This window comes from Scyliorhinus torazame, chromosome 21 (genome assembly GCF_047496885.1).
Source record: "Scyliorhinus torazame isolate Kashiwa2021f chromosome 21, sScyTor2.1, whole genome shotgun sequence".
Taxonomy (NCBI): domain Eukaryota; kingdom Metazoa; phylum Chordata; class Chondrichthyes; order Carcharhiniformes; family Scyliorhinidae; genus Scyliorhinus; species Scyliorhinus torazame.
The window spans coordinates 112,119,005-112,140,649 of record NC_092727.1 but is presented as its reverse complement, the minus strand read 5'-3'; the positions used below and the strand labels follow the sequence as shown (position 1 = coordinate 112,140,649).

The 21,645-nt window shown below is 43.4% G+C and overlaps 1 protein-coding gene across 5 annotated transcripts in view; it reads right to left on the bottom strand.

The window, feature by feature from the left end:
• Positions 1–21,645, bottom strand: part of LOC140398505 (breast cancer type 1 susceptibility protein homolog) — a 96,431-nt gene that overhangs the window by 45,130 nt on the left and 29,656 nt on the right. For 4 of the 5 annotated variants that reach the window (XM_072487266.1, XM_072487267.1, XM_072487264.1 and 1 more), the window contains 4 exons: positions 18,455–18,554; positions 17,489–17,537; positions 15,492–15,640; positions 1,233–4,889 (listed from right to left, as the gene is read on the bottom strand). In XM_072487266.1, the coding sequence (XP_072343367.1) occupies positions 1,233–4,889; positions 15,492–15,640; positions 17,489–17,537; positions 18,455–18,554 (3,955 nt within the window). The remainder of the gene's footprint in view (positions 1–1,232; positions 4,890–15,491; positions 15,641–17,488; positions 17,538–18,454; positions 18,555–21,645) is intronic. The other variant, XM_072487269.1, reaches the window with a different exon arrangement.

The following is a 21,645-nucleotide window of genomic DNA, read 5'->3' as shown; positions in this document are numbered from 1 at the left end:
AAATCCTTCGATGTGGAAAATTCGTTCAAATAAACCACATGCACTTCCTCGACACTAAAGATTTGTAGCTGTAGTTCTCTATTTAATTCAGGCCGCACCAAAAAAAAATCTGGTGCTCCACTCTTCAAACTGAAGTAAGGTTGCAACTCTTCTCCTCACCTCCACAAAATCTGGATTTTGCTTGGAGCATTTTTCAACACATCGGACAGGACACAATTTTGAACATGGGCTGTGATAAAATGCAGTAAAGGCATTTGTGTTCCTCCTGAGTTTGTTCATTTATTTTAATTTCACCCCCACCATCCCACAAACACAAATATAATTTATTCCAATCATTGATCTGTATTCTTGGTCTTAATTGTGTTAACCATCCCACCTTTACAGACACGTAGACATCAGATTCCTACCTCCAAGGTTATCTTTGTTCCTCTTTGCATCTTCCTCACTAATTATCCTGGTTTCTGTTTCCAGCTCATACCCTGGTTTCTATTTCCACCTCCAAAACTATCTTTTCTTTTGTCAAGTGTTTTCTTTTAACTCCGAATAGGCAACCTTCGCTAAACAGACCCATGGACTTGTTTTCTACCATCTAGTTGTTCAGTCTGTCAACTAACTTGATGGTTATTTCCAGGCTTTCCTTCTGCCAAATCCCCAAAAAAGGAGGGAGAAGCAGATCTTGCTTCATTCACTATCTGATGCAAATCCCTGAACAGCAAATCCCTGAACAGTAAAAATGTATGAAAATTGATCATGTGACAATTAAGCCATAAAATGGAGAAACTAAGACCCAATGGCGAACCTACAACATATATTGGATATCAAATGCACCTTCCAGTACATTTACATTCCTATTGTTTGTCAACAAGAGACAGTATCGTCATTGCACATGAAAAGTGGACTTGTTAACATTACAGCTTTTTTTTCCAATGAGGCTGTTGTTTCAAGCAGATCTGTAATATATGTCTCGTCAACTTAATTGCTTAATCTGTTATTATGCATAAATTTTCCTTAAATGGTTACTGAGGGGGGGGGGGGAAAACCCCCACTGTTGATAAGATTCAATGTTGGAAGTGACCAGATATTCTTTCCTACAAAAGGTTCAAATTCCCCAGCCAGTAGGTAAACCACCAATAGAACATTGTTGTCCCATGTCTAACCATTAATTTGAATTGTGCGTGTCATGTCACATTTCAAACATGAAAGCTTCCCAAAATGACCATTAACTACCATACCTAAACACCGTGGCTGCAGATATGGAGCTTCCCAAGTTTCTTCAACTTTTCCGTCATTTATTTCATCCTGATTCGGTGATTCAGTTACACTTGTAGCATTTATTTGTTTGAGAGTCTTACGGCTTGCTTTTGGTTGGGGACTGGCATCAGGGGACGAACCATCGGAATGAGAAGAGAACAAGTCAGGGGATTCCCCAGATTCTTGGCTTGGGGAAAGGCATTCATTTGTTGGAGAGCCCTCGCCTTTTACATTTTCTTCCAATTTATTTACTTCAGCATAAAATGTCTTTTTAACTGCTGTGTTGCTGTTTGGCAACGAAAAGGGATGTACGAGTGAGCCTTTTGAAGACAGGTGCACTGCACTTAAGGAACTTTGTGACACAGACGCAGCATTTGACCCCAACCTATTGAATCCAAAAATCTGAAAACAAGGTAGCTCATCATCACTTGTTTCAGATTCTGAAGTAGACAGTTTAACTGGTCGCTTCCTCGGACGTCGAACCTGGTCTGGTGTCGAAGATTTCGGAGAGCTGCTCTTCAGTTTCTCTATCGCTGCTGCATGTTGTTTCAGTTGTTCTTTGCCCTCTCCCATCTCCCATTTATTTTGCATTTCATCTCTACTTTTATTTAGGCTTCCTTCAGCACTGTCCAGCAGCCCTTCAGGTGTTACGGAAGACACCTGTGAATTCAGTGGACATTTGCTCTCACTAGTTTTATTTCCTACAGTAATACTTTCTTGCGCATTAGGCGGAGAGTGGTATTGTGCAACATTAGTTAATTTAACTAATTCACTTTCTGTGGAGCTTTCTACAGCCATAGGAATATTTTGAAGTAATTCACTATTTTTATCAAACTCTCTCTCTTTTAACAAGTTATCGGATTTCCTTTCTTGATAACTATCTTTTTCAATTGCTTCCTGGCCAAGCGGATCTCTAGTTGAAAACAACAATTCTGACTCTGGATGGGCATTGGAACCAAGTCTTGTTCTTAAACCACCTTGCTGAATCTCTTTGCTGATAGTTATTTCTAAGGCTCTGCCCTTGGCAGTGTTGGGGTTTTTTTTAAGACAAGAATTGTTGTTTGTATTGTTATTTAAGTGCCCACTGGCTGTGGCTTGACTTGATCCATCAGAATCAAATATTCCTTTCTCTGTATTAGCCAGTGAACTACTGCTATTTGATCTTTTTCTTCTCGGCAAGCTAGTGTTCCTTTTTCCCTTTGACCTGCTACTTGACAGAGGCACCACCTCCTGGATATGTTGTGGAAATACAAGAGGAAGAGGCGATCCGTCGGTTGAGGCTGTTGGAGGTACAATTTCAGCAGAATCATGATCTTCCCTGCTAAACAGCTGCAGTCCACTATTCAACTCAGAAGTGCAGAGTTTACTTTTAACATTGCCATTGGCAATCTCAGGGTTTTTGATCGGACAACCAGCTTTATCCAAATTCATTTTTCCCATTTCCTGATCTGCAGCAACATTTCCATCGTAACTTCTGTTCCCGGCATCTCCTGTATTGATTTTCTCTGATTTACAACTGGCCACAGCATCAATACATTTAGAGACCGGAGCGGTTGCACATTCATCTTCTACAGCCAGACGCTCTGGTCCTGGCATAAGAATGAATGATCTTCGTTTAGACATTTTGAACGACTTTAGAAGGAGCTGAGTGTCCACCTCACTGTCATCATTTACCTCCTTTGATCTTGTCTGGTGTTTGATAGATACGCCCGCACTGCTACTCTCTTCACTATTTATTGTTTCGACTCTGGAATTACACTCTGCCAAAGATGTTGCACCATTTGGGTTCACTTCATCTTCACCTGTACAACCGGAATGCACTTTTGGGTCACTACGTTTTTCTCCAGGAACAGGCCGAAGTAGTAACAAGCTGATTTTTGAACCTGAATCCTCCGAGTGTGAGCAAGATGCTACTGTGACAGAAGAATGATCGTGCCACATTGGGCATTCAACATGTAAGGGATCATCCTCAGTTTTTGCTTTATCGCAGTCCCTTAATTGTTGATGCATATTCTTTGATAATCCTGGCACATCACTGCCTTCAGGTTTCTCTACCACAGAGTTCCCACGTGATCCATGAGAAGCAGCATCGTCTTGCTTTGAACAGCTATTTTTAGGAAACTGTTCGTTACAGGCTTCAGCTATAATATCCTGCGTTGGTAGACTCTCAGTTTCCCCACATATCATTCGTGCATCAGTATTTTCCTTGTGAGGCTCTGCCAAAGGTTCAATGTCTGCACCGGTTGGGAGGAGTGTATGTATCCTGGTCAATTTAGATTTCTTCCCTTGGTTTTCGTCCTGCAGGATCAACTTTTCGTCCAGCAACTTCAATCTGCTGCTTCGTCTGGTAGCCCTCATTTCTAGTTCAGCCTTCACTGGTTCTTCACTACTGGGGAAGCTATCAATCTTATTCTCATTCATGTCAACTGGGTTGCTTCTAGGACTTGCATCAGCTCTTGCAAGCTGATTGACCAGCTGCAAAGGTTTAGTTCTTTTTCTAGTCTGTTTTATTGATGATTTTTTCCCTTTTTTCCCCAAAGCTTTGTTCATTTTTTTCCTCATTTCAGCATCAGTCTTGCATAACTCCAAGTCTGGCTGCTGCACAATTTGCTCAGACTCTTCCATCGCGTCACAACAAACTGCGACCGTAGTCAGAGCAGTAACAACAATTTGTTTAATATCGGATGGCTCACCTGGTATTTCTTTATTTGTCTCCGATTCAATGTTATCAGCTACAGGAACATTCTCCTCGGGGTCTATTGGTTTTTCTCCATTCTGAACATTACTGTCAAAGGTATCTTCTTCATTAACAGTCCGCTTTATGAAGTCCTCAGGATCCAGTCCAATGCCTTTTCTATTTCCTTTTTGAGTTTTATTGCAACGGACATCAAAGGCATCTTCTCTTCGAGTACTCAAGTCATCACTTTTGTTGTCAGAATTAAAACTCCAGTTCACTGGAGCACTTTTTCTCTTGTCTCTCTTGTAGGTTTTCCCAAAGACTTTGTTTTTAACATCAGTTGCAGTTATTTTCACCACACTTTTTTCTTTTAAAGGCGATACGAGGTCATCTTTAACTTTTTCAGTTTCTTCCGAACTAGAAGCTTCATCACCAAAGACAGGACTCTCTGCCAAGGAATCTGACTCTGTATTCTGGTCATGTGGATTAGATTCAATGCCAAGAGCTGCCACCTCTTCAACATTAATTTTGGATAACCATTCACTGACTTTCTTGATAATTCGCTGGCTTTTTCGTTTGGACACTTTGGGAACTGATTGGCTTGCACTTCTCTGAAAATCAGTTTCATTTTCAACAATCCAAGTAGGATCTTCCTGGTTTAGCTCTTCATGGTTAGCCAACTGATCCACAACTTTTTCTAAAGCACTTTTTTCTGAAAGAGGCGTTGCTGCACGGTCAGCAAAACGTTGGTTTCCATCAATGCAATTTTGCTTATTCACCCATTCTGCCGCAACTTGCGAAAAGCTCTCATTTGCAACGACCTTGCCAGGTGGCTCTGGGCTACAGAAGTTACTTTCAGATATGTTCTCGATCATTTGTTTTTGTTCTGTTTCAGATTCTGTTGCACAGGAATAATCACCAGCATCCGCGTTTGCAGTATCTTCTGACACTTCATTATCATCTACAAATTAAACACGTTTTCAGACACAATTATTTAAGATTAGCTTCGATTTGTAAATTAGCCTTTATTAATCTCTTATTTTACTTGTATAGATATTCTTATTAAGCTTTAAAGAGGAATTTAAATTCAAAACCTCGGACAGCAACTTCCCCCTCTCTCTCCCCATGTATAATTTCTGAGCAACCTGCCAATCCAATTTTTGGTGAAAATATTCTATGTTCAGTTGCAGACAGCAGCGCAAAAAATCACCGTTTTCATATGATCATTAAGAAGATTCATGTCAGAGACTTTTCCCCCAGAAATGGACAAATTTGATATGCAATACCAGCAATTAACAATTTGTGAATATTCAATATCATCCCTGGATTAAGCAGTGATTGATCTGGTTTGCGCTCCTCATAATGACCCACCAGGACAACCAGCCTAAAATCTCCAAATATGAGAACAACAATTCTTGCACAAAAAGCATTTTTGGCCAATGTAAATGTAACAGTCATAAGGCAAAACAAAAATGTTAGTGCCGTAAAATGATGTTTAATGCACTATCCAAACTCACTTCCCTATAATACATGGCCAACCCTTCGTTCATGCTATTTCTTGTGGCTCTGCTCAACAGAGATGATCATTTCTGTATCCTTCTTCCTCTCCTTTACCAACGCCACACCCCAAACCTCATCATTATGCCTCTGGGAAAAATATTAATCTTCAGTTACCCTCAGTAAATCGCTCTCAAACTCCCAATTCTTTCCACCCCTGTTGGCCTGTTTGACTGGTCCCACGCCTCTGTCCTTAATTCTCTCGTTGCAAACACTGTGCCAAACTCTCCATTCTTTCCCTTCAGGTTCATGAATGGAGGACATGGTCTAGTCATTCATTCAATATGCTGTACTATGTTAAGCACTGCTGTGTCTCATTATCCTCACTGAACTCATCCTACTAATCCAGGGTCATCTTGTTAACAAGGGCAACTCAAACATTCCTTTAAAATCACATTCGGCCCATCGAGTCTGCACCGACCCTACGAATAAGTACTCTATCCAGGCTCACTCCCCTGCCCTATCCCTGTAACCCCACCTAACCGTTGGACACTAAGGGGGCAGTTTAGCACAGCCAGTCCACCTACTCTGCAGATCTTTGGTCTGTGGGAGGAAACCCATGCAGATACGGGGAAACGTACAGACTCCACACAGTCACACAAGGCCAGGATTGGTCTATACACTGAATCGGTCCCTGCTGTGAGACAGCAGTGCTAGCCACTGTGCCGCCCATTATAAGAGGCGGTTCATATTTGTACCCCTCCCCACGAACCTCTCACAAGCTAACTATCTTCTCTTACCCTGAAAACCATAATTGTGACGACTGGAAGACTTTAGGAATATTGGATTCTAAATATTGGGTAAATTAAGGGTTAAATGAAATGAAATGAAAATCGCTTATTGTCACAAGTAGGCTTCAAATGAAGTTACTGTGAAAAGCACCTAGTCGCCACATTCCGGCGCCTGTTCGGGGAGGCTGGTTATGGAAAGGCCTGGGGTTATCGTGTGTTGGACTGCAGTGGTAATGTTTGTTTGGAAGGAATTCTGTTTTGCAGAGCCCGGGTACTTTTGGCAACCGGGGGTGGAGTTGACAGGGGAATGTGTTTTTCAGTCTGAAGTAATGGATTGTGGTTTGACTGGGAAAGTCCCTGGGGAGTTAATGTGCGTTGTGGCCTGCAGGGATCATTTGTTTTTTTAGCATGGGGAGGGGATTAGATCATTACTGGGTGGAGCCAAGGAATGCAGAGACACATTTTGGAAAGCTTTAGAGCGATGGTGTTTGGAGAGAGGAGGGGAATTCTGATCTATCTGGTGCCGAATCCACAATTCTCCCACAGTAAGATAGATTGAGAGCTGTATGTTTTTTTTCTTGCTGTTTAATGGGAAATTGAGTAGTGTTGAAGGTTTAATTGTAGGTGGTTCTTTTTGGGTGTGAAATTAAAAAGTTTAATATTGCAGTCATAACAAAGTTTTGTTTTAAAAATAACCAAGCCCTATTGCTTCACTACTGGAGCAAATAATTCTTTTCGCACAGTCTTACAAATGAATTAAAATATTGGGGTTTTGGTCCAGTATCCTAGACAGTTTGGGGTCTGGTCTGGGATTGTAAAATAAGCCTATGGATTGCTTAACTTTTTGAGAGAGAGACCATGTGGTTGCAACTCCAACAATCAGCACAGTGGCGAGCACTGCTGCTTCACAGCTCCAGGGACCGGGGTTCAATTCTGGCCTTGGGTGATTGTGTGGAGTTTGCACTTTCTCATGTCTGTGTGGGTGTCCTCCAGGTGCTCCAGTTTCCTCCCACTGTCCAAAGATGTGCAGGTGAAGTGGATTGGCTAGGCTAAATTGCCCCTTAGTGTCCAAAAAGGTTAGGTGAGGTTACTGGGTTACGGGGATAGGGTGGAGGCGTGGGCTTAAGTAGGGCGCTCTTTCCAAGGACGGTGCAGACTCGATGGGCGAATGGCTTCATTCTGCACTGTACATTCTCTGATTCTATGAACCTATCCTTCCTCTGGATTCCAAACTTCCCTCAGGCTATGTCTAATCCAGTCATCACATTATATTTCTGCCCATATCTCATTTTGCCTCACCAACCTCATATCTCTTACAAGTGCTACCTCCAGCCACAGGCTTGTTGATGTTACTAATGCCATTTTTGCACAGGGACCATCCCTTTTCCATTCACAATTCTCATTACTGCCTTTCTCAAAAAGTCCCTTAATCCATTCAGCCTCTCCCAATTATCTTCTGTGTGAGATTAGGTGGACAGGTCAGGGCCTTTCATGTGTTGGTGCAGACTCAATGGGCCAAAGGGCCTCTTCTGCACTGTAGAATTCTGTGATTCTGAATTACCATTCCATTGTTAATTGTTTGCTTGTGTGCTGTCACTCCTCCCCTCCACATCCATATCTCCAAAAAACCCCAACTGAAGTCCCTTCAGTCTAGCCTCTAAGAGACCGTTTAAATAGTAAATTATCCCCCTCGATCTTTGCAGTATTTGAGGTCCTTTGTTTTTTTCCTCCAATATTCAGCTCCATTCTTACTGTATGAATGTAACTAGAATTTCTCCAACATAAATGTATCTTTCCACTCCTGAATTCATCTCCAACTGAATCCCAAGATGGAATCCATAACATTAGGTCTCAGCTATAAATATCCATGCACTCCCACCAATTTCACTCACTGACCACTTACTCAGACCATACAACACAGGAGTATCGTGTTTGGCCAAAAGTGGGTCTTCTGACTCTATTTCTCACCCATTATGATGATGTTAACAAAATTCCTCCTCTTATTGCCACTGAATACTTATAAGTGTATGTGTTACACATGTGTTACTGCAATTGTACAAGGTGTTAGTGAGGCCACACCTGGAGTATTGTGTTCAGTTTTGGTCTCCTTACTTGAGAAAGGATGTACTGGCACTGGAGGGTGTGCAGAGGAGATTCACTAAGTTAATCCCAGAGCTGAAGGGGTTGGATTACGAGGAGAGGTTGAGTAGACTGGGACTGCACTCGTTGGAATTTAGAAGGATGAGGGGGGATCTTATAGAAATATATAAAATTATGAAGGGAATAGATAGGATAGATGCGGGCAGGTTGTTTCCACTGGCAGGTGAAAGCAGAACTAGGGGCATTGCCTCAAAATAAGGGGAAGTAGATTTAGGACTGAGTTTAGGAGGAACTTCTTCACCCAAATGGGTTGTGAATCTATGGAATTCCTTGCCCAGTGAAGCAGTAGAGGCTCCTTCATTAAATGTTTTTAAGATAAAGATCGATAGTTTTTTGAAGAATAAAGAGATTAAAGGTTATGGTGTTCGGGCAGGAAAGTGGAGCCGAGTCCACAACAGATCAGCCATGATCTCACTGAATGGCAGAGCAAGCTCGAGGGGCCAGATGGCCTACTCCTGCTCCTAGTTCTTATGTTACCTCGAGACTAGATTTGTTTAATATTTTACATCCCCTAAAAGCTCCAACTCGTTAAAAATTCAGGCATTTGTGCCGATATTCCATAGTAATTTCTGCTTATCCACGGTCCCCATTTTCACTGATCTACAATGCTTTTGTGTCTCAACCCAAAAAATATCAAATTCTTACATATACGTTCGAATTTTTCATGGATCTGTCTCAATCTACTTCTTTAAATTTGTCCAGCCTTACATCTGCTGCTGGACTATTCTCTTCTTAAACTAGCTTTCACACATTCCTCCTCTTTTCACATCACCCTGTCATTGGGTCAACATTTCAGTCACCTCAGCCTATTCTCTGCACTGCCACCCGAACCTTCCACCTCACCTCTCGCAGCTTAAAACGTGAATTGGGTGGAAAAGGCAGGGCAGATGGTGGCAGAACTGAGAGTGGAACAAGATTTAAATCTGAAAACGGATGCCTGGCATGCAAAATGGGAATCCACACATGAAATGTGTCTCAAAATGGGGAACCCCACATGAAATGTGTCTCAGCTAGTCTGAAGAAAAATTCTGCCACAAGCATGCTTAAGCCAACAAGCATTATATAGGACCAAGATTATGCTGAGTTACATAATGAAAAGACAAGGATACTTTTTTGGGAATAAGCAGGTGCTTCTGATCCATCGGAATTCAGGGAGAACATGAATGGGAAATTGGTGATAAGCTGAAAAACTTTCATACATTCAAACCCTTTGTTAGGATTCAGACTAACCCAATAAATTGCGAACACAGAAAACCTGACCAACTAGCCTTGAAGTCCACTTCGTTCAGTCAAAAAAAGTGCAATTTACACCATTAGTTAATCTTCCAACAAAGGAATTGAATAATCGCCTTTAAAATATCCAATAAAGAGATTGTGTCTGTACATTTTCACCCAAGGACCTTCATGATAATGAACAATGCCTCCAGGATATCAATCAATTCCACATGACTCAGAAAAACAAATGATGCCAGGCACTTCTGTTCTGTGCAATATTGATCTGAATAAGGCGATGAATGAAACATTGTAATCTACATAACTACCTACTTTCAACTGCTGCCAACAGTGCAGGAGCCATCAAACTGCAAAGACTGCTTGATCATTCAGGTTTGTCTTTAATCAATGTTCCTCCAGTTCTTTATCAAATATGCGTTATTTACACCAAATATTGGTGTAAAATCCTGGACTAGATTTGCTGTTAAAAGTGGAGTGGAAGCTTTGTTTAAACGTGTCATTTGAAAAAGCCGTTCTGGATTTCAGAATACAAACTGCTGAGGGAACGTATAATTATGAGAAAAGATTTTAAAGCGTGTTTTTGGGAGTGTAGTTTGGAAACTCTCACGTGACAATCATTTTGGGGGATTCTTAGGAGAAATCCACAAACATTAATTTGGGTTCAGAGGAGAGTGTGTACTTGACTACGGAGTGTGTTTAAAAGAGACTTTTTCTGTTGATAAGACCATTGTAGCTTAAGATGTACTTGGTAATCGGTGTTCATCTGAAAACCGATGTGCGATTGTTAAGCTGAAGGCGGAGTAAAGGAGTATTGTATTATAACCCAAATTTTTCATGTTTAAAAATGTTTTTTTCCTTGTTATTAAAACTCTGTTCCTCCACGTTTTAGAAAAACAGCAGAAGTTACGGTCTTTTGAGCCAGGATTCCATACCGGAATCTTCCAGCCCAGTTATAATATCAACTGGGATTGTAACAATAGTTGTTTAGTGGTTCAGAACTTTTGAGTATTGTTGATAAGTAAAATAGAGATTTTTTGTCAATCTTCTTGCAATCATCAGGACATTCACAAGAAACAATGTCGAGGAAATGAACACATTTATCCTCTTATGAAGAAGAGAGTGCTGATTGGCTCCCAAGTGGTTTCCGATTGGGTGAGGGATTGCCATGAAGAATGCACCGGTTGATGTTAACTTCCAAGCATTGTTTGAAATTTAAACTCGACAGCTTGACTCAGATTAGTCAAGGCACTGCCCTGAGGAATGAACCAGCAAATGACGGACACTTATTTTGTTTAGCTGAAACAAGCACAATGTGTGTACATGTTCTTTCTGGCTGCAATACATGGGAGCTCCCAGGACATGCAAAGCGCCACACAGAGTCCTGCTGACGATTTTATATTGGTCGTCAGCATAATTCCTAAAACACGGAGGATTATTTAGCCAATGGCATCCAATTGCGGAATCATAGTTTTGGATACTTTTGTGTTTTGAGCTTTGCAAGCACGGTCTAGTCGGGTTCTGGCCTGTACATTGCCTGTTGTGAATAGTGAAAGAAGCATACTGTTTGATGTGATCTGCCAGTCTTTGGAATGAGCAGCTTGCAAAAAAATAACAATGTCTAATGTCAGGTATTCAACATCGGATAGGATTGGACAACATTTGCTAAACAATCTTCAGTGTGCCAAGAAACAACCAAATTAAGATAGTCAGTTGGGCTCGCAGTGTGGTGCATTTGCATGTATTGGAAGCTACATATATTAATACACAGGGTCCTGTTCTTTTCATACAGAAATAATATGCACACAGTGCCTGGTTTAGCTAAACAAAATAAGCAACAGCATTTGCTAGTTCATATCTTAGGGTATTGCAGTGACCAGAGTCAAGATGTCTGGTTTAAATTTCAAACATTCTTTGGCAATTAACTGTCAGTCACCATCAACTGGTACATTCTCTATGGCAATGCCTCTACGAGACTCCACTTGCCAGCCACCCGATCAGCACTCTCTTCTCATACAGTATAAACATTTTGATTTCCCTTGCATTGTATTCTTGCAAATGTCCTGATGAATGCAAGTTAAAAAGCTTCTACAAAGAAATGCCTATTTTTCCTGCAATTAATAATAATCTCCCTCTAAAATAGTGAAATTAGAGCAACGGTTGAAGCTGATTGATGAGTAGCCAGTGAGCCATTATTTATTCAAATCTTAAACTAAACGATCAGTTCATCGCCTAATAAATTGAGGTATAGCAGGGCATCTCAATTTTGCCACCTAAGGGGGTTAGAGAGGAATTTCCTCATTTTTCTACCTACTTGGTCATGAGCTTGTAATCTGGTTTTGTGTCTCAACCAGGCAATCACTTGGCCCTGATTCAGTGGAGAGTATATATTGTGGGGCATAAGATCACAATTTCATGGGTCAAGTTGGAAAGACCAGTGGGTCTTTGGAGGAGACCACCAGAAGAATGGCAATACAAGAAAACAAGTGTGTTAATGAAAAACAGAGAAAATTAAAACTATTTAGCCAACAATTACTTTGATTTGCATTCTCAAAACACAGGAGTAACAGTTTCAAATTGCGTGAAGTCAATATTTTATAAAAGCAACATGTTGTGGACTCATAGGGTGGAATTTTCCGTTTATGAAATGAAGTGACGACGCAAAATGAAGTGCTGACACAGACAGGTTGTGCGGCGTTTCTCCGACTGGCTGATCGGGTAGGGGGGAAAAAATGAAATGAAAATCGCTTATTGTCACAAGTAGGCTTCAAATGAAGTTACTGTGAAAAGCCCCTAGTCGCCACATTCCGACGCCTGTTCGGGGAGGCTGTTACGGGAATCGAACCGTGCTGCTGGCCTGCCTTGGTCTGCTTTCAAAGCCAGCGATTTAGCCCTGTGCTAAACAGCCCCTAAACACACTCGGCACAATTTTGCATATAGGAGCGTCTCTCTGAATCACGTGGCAAATCAGGAACAGATTTGTTCCCCTTGCCATCACCCAAAGGGATCAAATGTGCATCCACCATATTTAAACACCAACTGAACACACATTCACTCTGTCCAGCCCAGCTGTGTGAAGGAGATGTCTCCAGATGGCTGCATCAAAGGGGAAAGATGCCCTGAGGTTTAGTCATGACCCCCTGGAGGCCATCAGTACAGTCCGCCAACACCCGGGTGGCTTCAGGAAGCCCACCAATCTTGCCTCACAGACACGTCTTCATAGCAGTCAGAGGCATCTTTGGCCCAGGTCTCTGGAACTTGAAGGATTGCTGGAGAGCAACCACACGCTGAGTCAAGAGTTGGGTGATGAGCCTCTGGAAATGGTAATTTTACACATGCTGGAGCTGCAATAACAGGCAATGGCACATTTTGCAAGAGGCAGTCAACAGAATAGAGTGAAGGAACGAGGGGTCCGTCCATGTTCTAATGTCCTGCCCCCGACATGCAAGAGTCTCGAGGTCTACATGGGAAGAGTGGCAACCGCCTTTGAAACCTTGGTTCAGCAGATCCTGGCAGATTTGCGCTCGGACCTGCATTCCATCATTACAGGCATTGGTGAGATCCATCTGTGGCTAGGCAAGAGGGGCAGGGAACCGTGACCTCCCTCCAGGTGCCCCCTCTCCTCGGAGTCAGGCAGGCGTCCTCAGGCACCCACAGGAAGGAGTACCAGCAGTTGGAGATCCCAGGGCCAATCACCCAGGTGACTCCAACAGTGTCCAGCCTTATCCAATCCCCTCTGCCCATGGCCGTATCACCTTAAGCTGTACCTCAAGGGTGAGGGGGGTTCACCTGTTCCAAACAGGACATCCAAAGCAAGCAGACGTCCTCCAAAATCCACTTGCCAAAGTCATCAAGGACGACAAGCTGTACCAGTCAGCAGACCACTTTCCTTCTGCTGTGGATGTCGAGGATGCACCTCGACATAGCAGTAGGGTTAGAAAAATTAAGAAGCTTTGCAATCACTTCTGGTCACGGGTGTTCAATCATTGTTAATATCATGCACCTTTTCATTTGCTGTTCATGAAAATGGTCTAGTCATTTGAAAGCTTCATGCATATGCGTCTATATCCCCTCTTATTGTGAGGATGGGTCTCACAATTATGTGATGTGTAGCTGACTCATGTTAGTTACTCTATCCGTGTGTTACGTCAGGGAGATGTGTCAAACTCATTACTGGAAATGTATGCAAAATGTGTTAGCAACCATACTTCATAAGACAGCATGGAATTCAGCATAAAAACAGACCATGCCGGATAAACTGGGCAGGTCTGGCTCATCTGTGGAGAAACAGTTAACATTGAGTCCATACGGCTCTTCCACAGCAGTTCGGCATCCTCACTGGCCTTGAAGAGGTAGATGTAATTGTCTCGCCAAATGAGAAGGCTCCCTTCATTGGTAGTGTCAAAAGACAAGACCTAGGTCGGCACGGTGGCGCAGTGGTTGGCACTGCTGCCTCCCGACACTGATTGGATCCTGGCCCCGGGTCACTGTCCGTGTGGACTTTGCACATTCTCCCAGTGTCTGCATGGGTCTCACCCCCACAGCCCCAAGATGTGCAGGATAGGTGGATTGGCCACGCTAAACTGCCCCTTATTTGGAAAAAAAAAGGAGTTGGGTACTCTAAAAAAAATTTAAAAAATAAAATAAAAAAAATAGAACAGAAGACCTGCAACAGTGATGCTCTCTCCAACCATGTGCATTTCTTAATGTCCACAAAATGTTTCTCATAAAAGGTGGCCACCACTGCATCAAGTCTTTCACTTCTCAAAGCGCACCGATGCAAGGTTTCCAATGATTAGGGGCCAGTGAATAATGAGCATTGACAGTACAAGTCTGAATGCTGCATGTGCTCTCGATGTCACTGGTTGTTAAGCTCTTTTTGTCCACTGGCATGACACGAAGTGACAGAAGGAATGTGGCTGTGTCCTGTTGCCTGCACCTCAAACTTCCTGGAATCGTGTGGCTCTCAGTGGTACTGCCACATGTTCCACGTCCTGCTTCTTCAATGGCATCCTTACTTGGAAACAACTCCCAATTCAGGTTCCTGTCCTTCAATGTCTGAGAAGCTCTCAGCCTCCTTCCTGTCTCCCTCAGAGAAGGGACCCCCCCCCCCCCCCCCCATTGCCAGATTGCGAAGAATGCAACAGACAATGAGGTGGGACATCCTCTGTGCAGAATGCTGCAGAGCCCCACCTAAGTAGCTCCAACATCGGAGATCTGCTCAATGATGAATCGTATTTCCTTATCCGCTGCGGTGCATTGCTCCTCCGAGTGACTCAGAGGACGATGTACCCAGTATCATGAGTCGTGTGAGTCCCCTCCGTTGGATAGATTTAACCTCTTCATTCGGGTGTTGCTGGGGCTCTCAGGACCATGGAACTGTGGCAGAGCCTATAGGAAGCAGAGCAATCGTATATTCCCACCAGTGTAGTGTTTCACTGGGCAGCACTACTGCAGATTAGCTCTGAATGTTGCACTCACCTTGAAGACATGAGTAAAAGTGCATGGCACATATTTACAAAAGTGGTTCAAACTGGTCTACTTTCCCACTGATGCAGAGCTAGACAGAAAAGGGCCACCCGATTCTGGCGAGTCGTGCATTTAATTAGCTTCATGACTTAGTAATGCATGCAAATGGTGTCAGCGGGAACGAAGCATGCCGCCATCAGCTCGGTATGAAAGTGGGGAGGGGAAAATTCCAAACTGTTTTCCTGTCGGCAGGAATTAGATTTTTTGGGCATCCCTCCAAATTTTCCACTACCTTCCGCCACAAAACCTGCCGCAGGCAGGAGAGGAATATTCCACCCATAGAGTCATTACAGCATAAAGTACCGCGCTCTTCATGAGAACAAAGGAATCTGGAAGTTTGGCAAAGATAACCGTACCCATTTCTGATGAAAACAGTTCCTCCAATACTGGCTTAGATAATTTTGATTTCTTTCCCTCACAAGGTTTCTCATCATTGTCACATCGACCAATTTTCTCTTTTTGAGAAGTAGCTTGCTTATTCACGGGTTTTTGATGTAGTGCAGACCTATGGAAGCAATCGAAACAGCAATTTAAGAGTTCAAACTTCAATGAATGAATTATTGGCATGACAGTTGTTCATTCAAACATAAGTGGAGCGAGGGTTTTCGAAACAATTAATTACGGATGCCAAAAACAATGTACGAGATGAAGCGTTTTTTCTTTTTAAATATAAATTTGGAGTAGCCAATTTTTTTTCCCTCCCCAATTAACGGACAATTTAGTGTGGCCAATGCAGCTACACTGCACATCTTTGGGTTGTGGGGGGTGAGACCCACGCAAATTTGGGGAGAATGTGCAAACTCTACACAGGCAGTGACCTGAAGCGGGGATCGAACCCGGGTCCTCAGCGCCGTGAGGCATCAGTGCTAACCACTGCACCACCGTGCCGCCCGAAGGAGTTAATTAAATAAGATGCCAAGAGACCACGATCAGATTGACTAATCACTACCAGCAGCAGTGGGAAAGCACATCTTGTATTATCGACCAGCTCTCACATCAGGTTTTGTACCTGTCGTTTCACACAGTGGGAGACACCAAGATACCAGACTAACGTTTTGATTTCTTTAATAGAAATAAAGTGCAGGAAAAACTCAACAGGTCTGGCAGCATCTGTTCCAGAGACGAGTCATTTTGGACTCAAAACGCTAACTCGGTTTCTCTCTCCACAGATGCTGCTGGACCTGCTAGGTTTTTCCAGCAGTTTCTACTTGTATTTCAGACATCCAGCATCTGCAGTATTTTGCTTTTGATTTATTTTTCTGCTGCCCATCTTTCTGAGCAAATGAGGAACTTATTGGCTCGGCGTTGCAGTTAGCGGGGAAGCAACATCACTTGCTGCTGACATCGAAGGTCTATTAATTTCATCAAGAACTTTACCCCTCTTACTGTGCAGTAGATTGAAATGAGACTTCCCAGTGGGGAGTTGCACTGATGTCATCATGCTGTCCAAATAGTCTAGATCGCATTAAAGAATTTTCACAGACAACCAATTAGGAAATGAAAAGCACTAATTTCCAATCACTTAAAAAATAGTGGGAGAAAAAAAAAATTAGGACGTAAAATAGTGTGACGGTAGAAGCTGAAACATTCTAGAACAAAACTGTGATATTTAAAAGTTTAGTTTAAAAAGAGATTGTAATTAAATCATAATGGACATATTTAACAATGCTCCATAGTGTAGATTGCTGAGCAACGGTTGTTGAACTTGCTGTTAAAAATGCGATTAAACCTGATTAAACAAGGTGCAACATTATATGATGCTTTGAAAGGCAATGCGAGTGCTGAAAACGGAATTTCTTGCCACATCAGCTAGTGGTTCCAGGGATGTGGAGGCACAGCGCAGCTATGGCAGACGCTAATGACGAACAGCAGTTTTAAGATTTCCATGTTAATCAGCTCATGTGCTAAATCTGGAAGTTGCGGGACAGTCTCAGAGGGGTAAGGATGTTGAATGTTGTTCACCTTCAACACAAACCCCCTCACCCCAGCAAGTAAAATCTGGGCCACTGTTAGAAATCCTACTTGCTAGGGAAATCATAAAAAACACGTTGGTGAATATCAGTACTTCAAATGACGACCCAACTAAGGTTACAAAATTTAAAAGTGCTATTTTACAAACAAAAATCCTAATGGATAACAAGTCAACAAAAAAATCTTGTCTTGAAATAGCAAGACAACCACCAATCACAGATGATCAAAAATTAGTCCAAATATCAGTAATTCCTTCATGTATCCAGGTGTATTTCAAAACTGATCACCTACTTTCACATTTCCACAATATATAAAGATAACAGTATTTCAGAAACATTTCACAGTGCAATTAGCCTCCCTAGATCTGTATAGTTTCACTTACTTTACATTAACATGTGTTTTGAACAAAGGCTCCTCAGAAGAGTCCGAATCTGTAATACAGAAGGCAAATTTAAATTATTGTACAGTTACTCAAGTAGTAGCATTCTCTACTCGTGTGCCTACAAGATTATGAGTGGCATGGACAGGGTGGACAGTCAGATGATCTTTCCTAGGGTAGGAGAGCCAAGTACTAGAGGACATAGGTTTAAAGTGCGTGGGGAAAATGTTTAGAACTGATGTGCGAGGCAAGTCTTTTTACACAGAGGGTGATGAATATATGGAACACGTTGCCTCGGGAGGTGGTGGGAGCAGGTGCGATAGCAGCATTTAAGGGGCATCTAGACAAATATACGAATAGGGTGGGAATGGAAGGATACGGACTCCATACGTGTATGCGGTTTTAGTTTAGGCAGGTACCATAGTCGGCGCAGGCTTGGAGGGCCAAAGGCATGTTCCTGTGCTGTATCGTTCTTTGTTCTAAGCTTCACTCTAGAGACTTCTGCACATAATCCAGGCTGGGAATGCTGCTTTGCCAGAGGGGTCTTTTGTTTTGTACGAGGCATTCAATTGCAACACCATCCACTGTAAGAGTGCCAGAGCTGTATGTAAAGACAGGTAGGGGAGTTCTCCCAGTGCCATGGCCAGCACATACTCTTCAGCCAGTACCATAAAAAAGATTGTTAGATAATTCATTTTCAACGAACGATTCAGTAGTGCTTGCCGATTATGCGAAGGAACAACGTAGCCCTCCTTCACAGGAAGAAGATGCAAGCAGAATGGGTCAAAGCTCTCCCACTGGCCAAACACCAGCATTGTCAGTGGACTAAGGGGCAGCTGAAGTCTGTGGCAAAGACATTTTGTCCTTCTTGGATTTAGGTGGGAGGAGGCGAGTACTAGGTCCAGATCAGTACAATAAACCACACAAAACAAAGATCATCCCTTCATACCAGGCAATTAAAATTCTTACCAATCCCAACATAGACTGAAGTGCTCTCTATTTTCTGCCTTTTATTTCTTGAGGAGATCCTTTTTACAAATTCAGTCAAAGGAGGGTCAGAGCACACCTTCTGTACAAGAAAACAAAAGGTTAGCTCAGAATTTCTTTAACTATACAACATAATTAAGATGCAATATATGGTTATTTCCTGATAAACAATGATGATGATAAAACTGCAGTGATTACATCACAATTGTCAACATTTCAGTGTAAATGTCATATATGAAGCCCATTGGCTGATGTTTGACACAATACCTGCCACAGCCAAACAAAGTCACTTTAGAACTCCAAAAATAAAGAATGGACATAAAAACAGACGGGAATAACTGCATGACTGTGGTCTCAATTGAGGCTTCAGAAGACTTATATAAATTGTTCAAAACATCACCAGAATCTCACAATGAAACTCCTGCTGTGTGGATATCTTTACAAAGCATAATATTAACACATGAAAGATTTTCAGACTCCCATGTGGCGGCCATGGAGTGAGTGGCTGCACACAGGACGGCCCCAACTTGAAGGCGTTGGATTTGGCTCTTTTCATCCGTGCCTTGGGTAGATTCGGCAGAAAAGTGGAACGGAAAGTGTAAGAGAAGTTGTTTTCCCCTGGACTGGCATGTTTACTGGCTATCAGACCCGGCTAAGACAGTGAAAGACTTGGCTAAGGAGTTGGAGGGGACCTGTTGTGAAAATAGCAGAGGGGAAAGGTAAGTCATTAGTGCGGAAGCCTCAGATGGAGCAATTGATGAGCTTCATCAAGGAGGAATTTCAACAGCAGAGGAAGGAGAGGCACAGTGGCTGGTCAAAGGCATGTGAGGGAGCAGTGGCACCTCTTCGCGGGTCTCTGCATCGGGTGGAAAAGTGCCTCATAGCACAAGGGGCGACAATCTGGGAGATGGAAAAGGTGGTGTCTGAACAGAATTATCGTATCGTGCCCTTGGAGGCGGAGGTGGGGATCCATGCAAGTCGCTGCGGTCGAAGGTGGAGGAGCAGGAGAACAGGTCTATACAACATCATTTGCAGATTGCGGGGCTGCCAGAAGGTGTGGAGCGAACGAGCGCCACAAAGTTTGTTTCGAGGATGTTGGCCAGGTTGGCGGAGGAGAAGGTGCAGGATGAGGCTCCAGAGTGGACGACTGGGCCCATAGGTCCTTGAGGGAGAAGCCGAGAGCAGGGGGGCCATCGCGAGCGATGATTGTGCAGATGCACAAGTTTTTGGACAAGGAGAAGAGCCTGAGGTGGGCCAAAGCAAAGCGATTCGGTGAGTGGGAGGGTAAGGGATTCCGGATTTACCAGGATTTTGTCACGGGGCTGGGCTACAACAAGGCCGAGGCGTTGTTGTACAAACGACAGATTTGGCTCAGGGTGCTGTACCGGGCCAGGCTCAAGGTAAGTCATGGCGGCTGGGAGTATTATCTTGAGATGCTGGAGGAGATCAATGACTTTATCAGGGTCCATAAGCTGGAGGGGAATTGAGGGGATGCAGGAGTTAAGTCTGCAAAAGTTACTCTGTTGTCTGGGTTGCCGATTGCAGGGGGTGGGGGGATTTTATTTAGAAACTGTAAGTTTGATTTCTGGTAGGAGCTTATTTGTGAATTCTGGTGTTTTTTCATGCAAGGGGTGTCCTGATGGTCCATTGGGAAGATTATTTTGTTTAAGGTTCATAGGGATAGGAGCATCAGCAGCTGTAAGACAAGGTAGTGGAGGTGGATAAGAAATATTCGGTGGTCCCCACGAAGAAGTTGCTGGCGGAGAGGAAGAATGCAGGGGCAGTCTGACAGGTTGACAACGCGAGTCATATGTTGGCCCACCGACTGCAGCATCAGACAGCGTACAGGTAAATTTTGCAGGCAAGGGCGGAGAAGGAGGAGTCGGTGTCGGAGCCAGAAAAGATAACTGGGTTATTCGGGAGGCACTATGAGAAGCTGTACAAGGCCGACCCTGGGTTGTCAAAAATGGAGGTCAACATATTTGTATTTTTAAAATGATGTGGCGATGCCGGCGTTGGACTGGGGTGAGCACAGTAATTAGTCTTACAACACCAGGTTAAAGTCCAACAGGTTTGTTTCGATATCACTAGCTTTCGGAGCGCTGCTCCTTCCTCAGGTAAATGAAGAGGTATGTTCCAGAAACATATATATAGGCAAATTCAAAGATGCCAGACAATGCTTGGAATGCGAGCATTAGCAGGTGATTAAATCTTTACAGATCCAGAGATGGGGTAACCCCAGGTTAAAGAGGTGTGAATTGTGTCATGTCAGGACAGTTAGTAGGATTTCGCAGGCCAGATGGTGGGGGATGAATGTAATGTGACATGAATCCCAGGTCCCGGTTGAGGCCGCACTCGTATGTGTGGAACTTGGCTATAGGTTTCTGCTCGGCGATTCTGCGTTGTCGCGCGTCCTGAAGGCCGCCTTGGCGAACGCTTACCCGGAGATCAGAGGCTGAATGCCCTTGACTGCTAAAGTGTGCCCCGACTGGAAGGGAACATTCCTGCCTGGTGATTGTCGCGTGATGTCCATTCATTCGTTGTCGCAGCGTCTGCATGGTCTCGCCAATGTACCACGCTTCGGGACATCCTTTCCTGCAGCGTATGAGGTAGACAACGTTGGCCGAGTCGCACGAGTATGTACCGCGTACCTGGTGGGTGGTGTTCTCACGTGTAATGGTGGTATCCATGTCAATGATCTGGCACGTCTTGCAGAGAGTGTCATGGCAGGGTTGTGTGGTGTGGTGGTCACTGTTCTGAAGGCTGGGTAGGTTGCTGCAAAAAATGGTTTGTTTGAGGTTGCGCGGTTGTTTGAAGGCAAGTAGTGGGGGTGTGGGGATGACCTTGGCAAGATGTTCACCTTCATCGATGACGTGTTGAAGACTGTGAAGAAGATGTCGTAGTTTCTCCGTTCCAGGAAAGTACTGGACGACGAAGGGTATTCTGTCGGTTGTGTCCCATGTTTTTCTTCTGAGGAGGTCGGTAAAAAAAATGAACACTCCATTCATTCCCTCGTCAGTTTATCCATCTCATATTGGAAGAATGCAAGAAATGCAAGAATTCACAGAAATTTGGGGGGGAATAAAATGAAGAGCAATGGTCTGGAAATAACTGGAGGAGGAAAAAAAAAAAGGGCTGAGTTTGTTTCCCTTATGGAAGAGTTGCAAGACCAG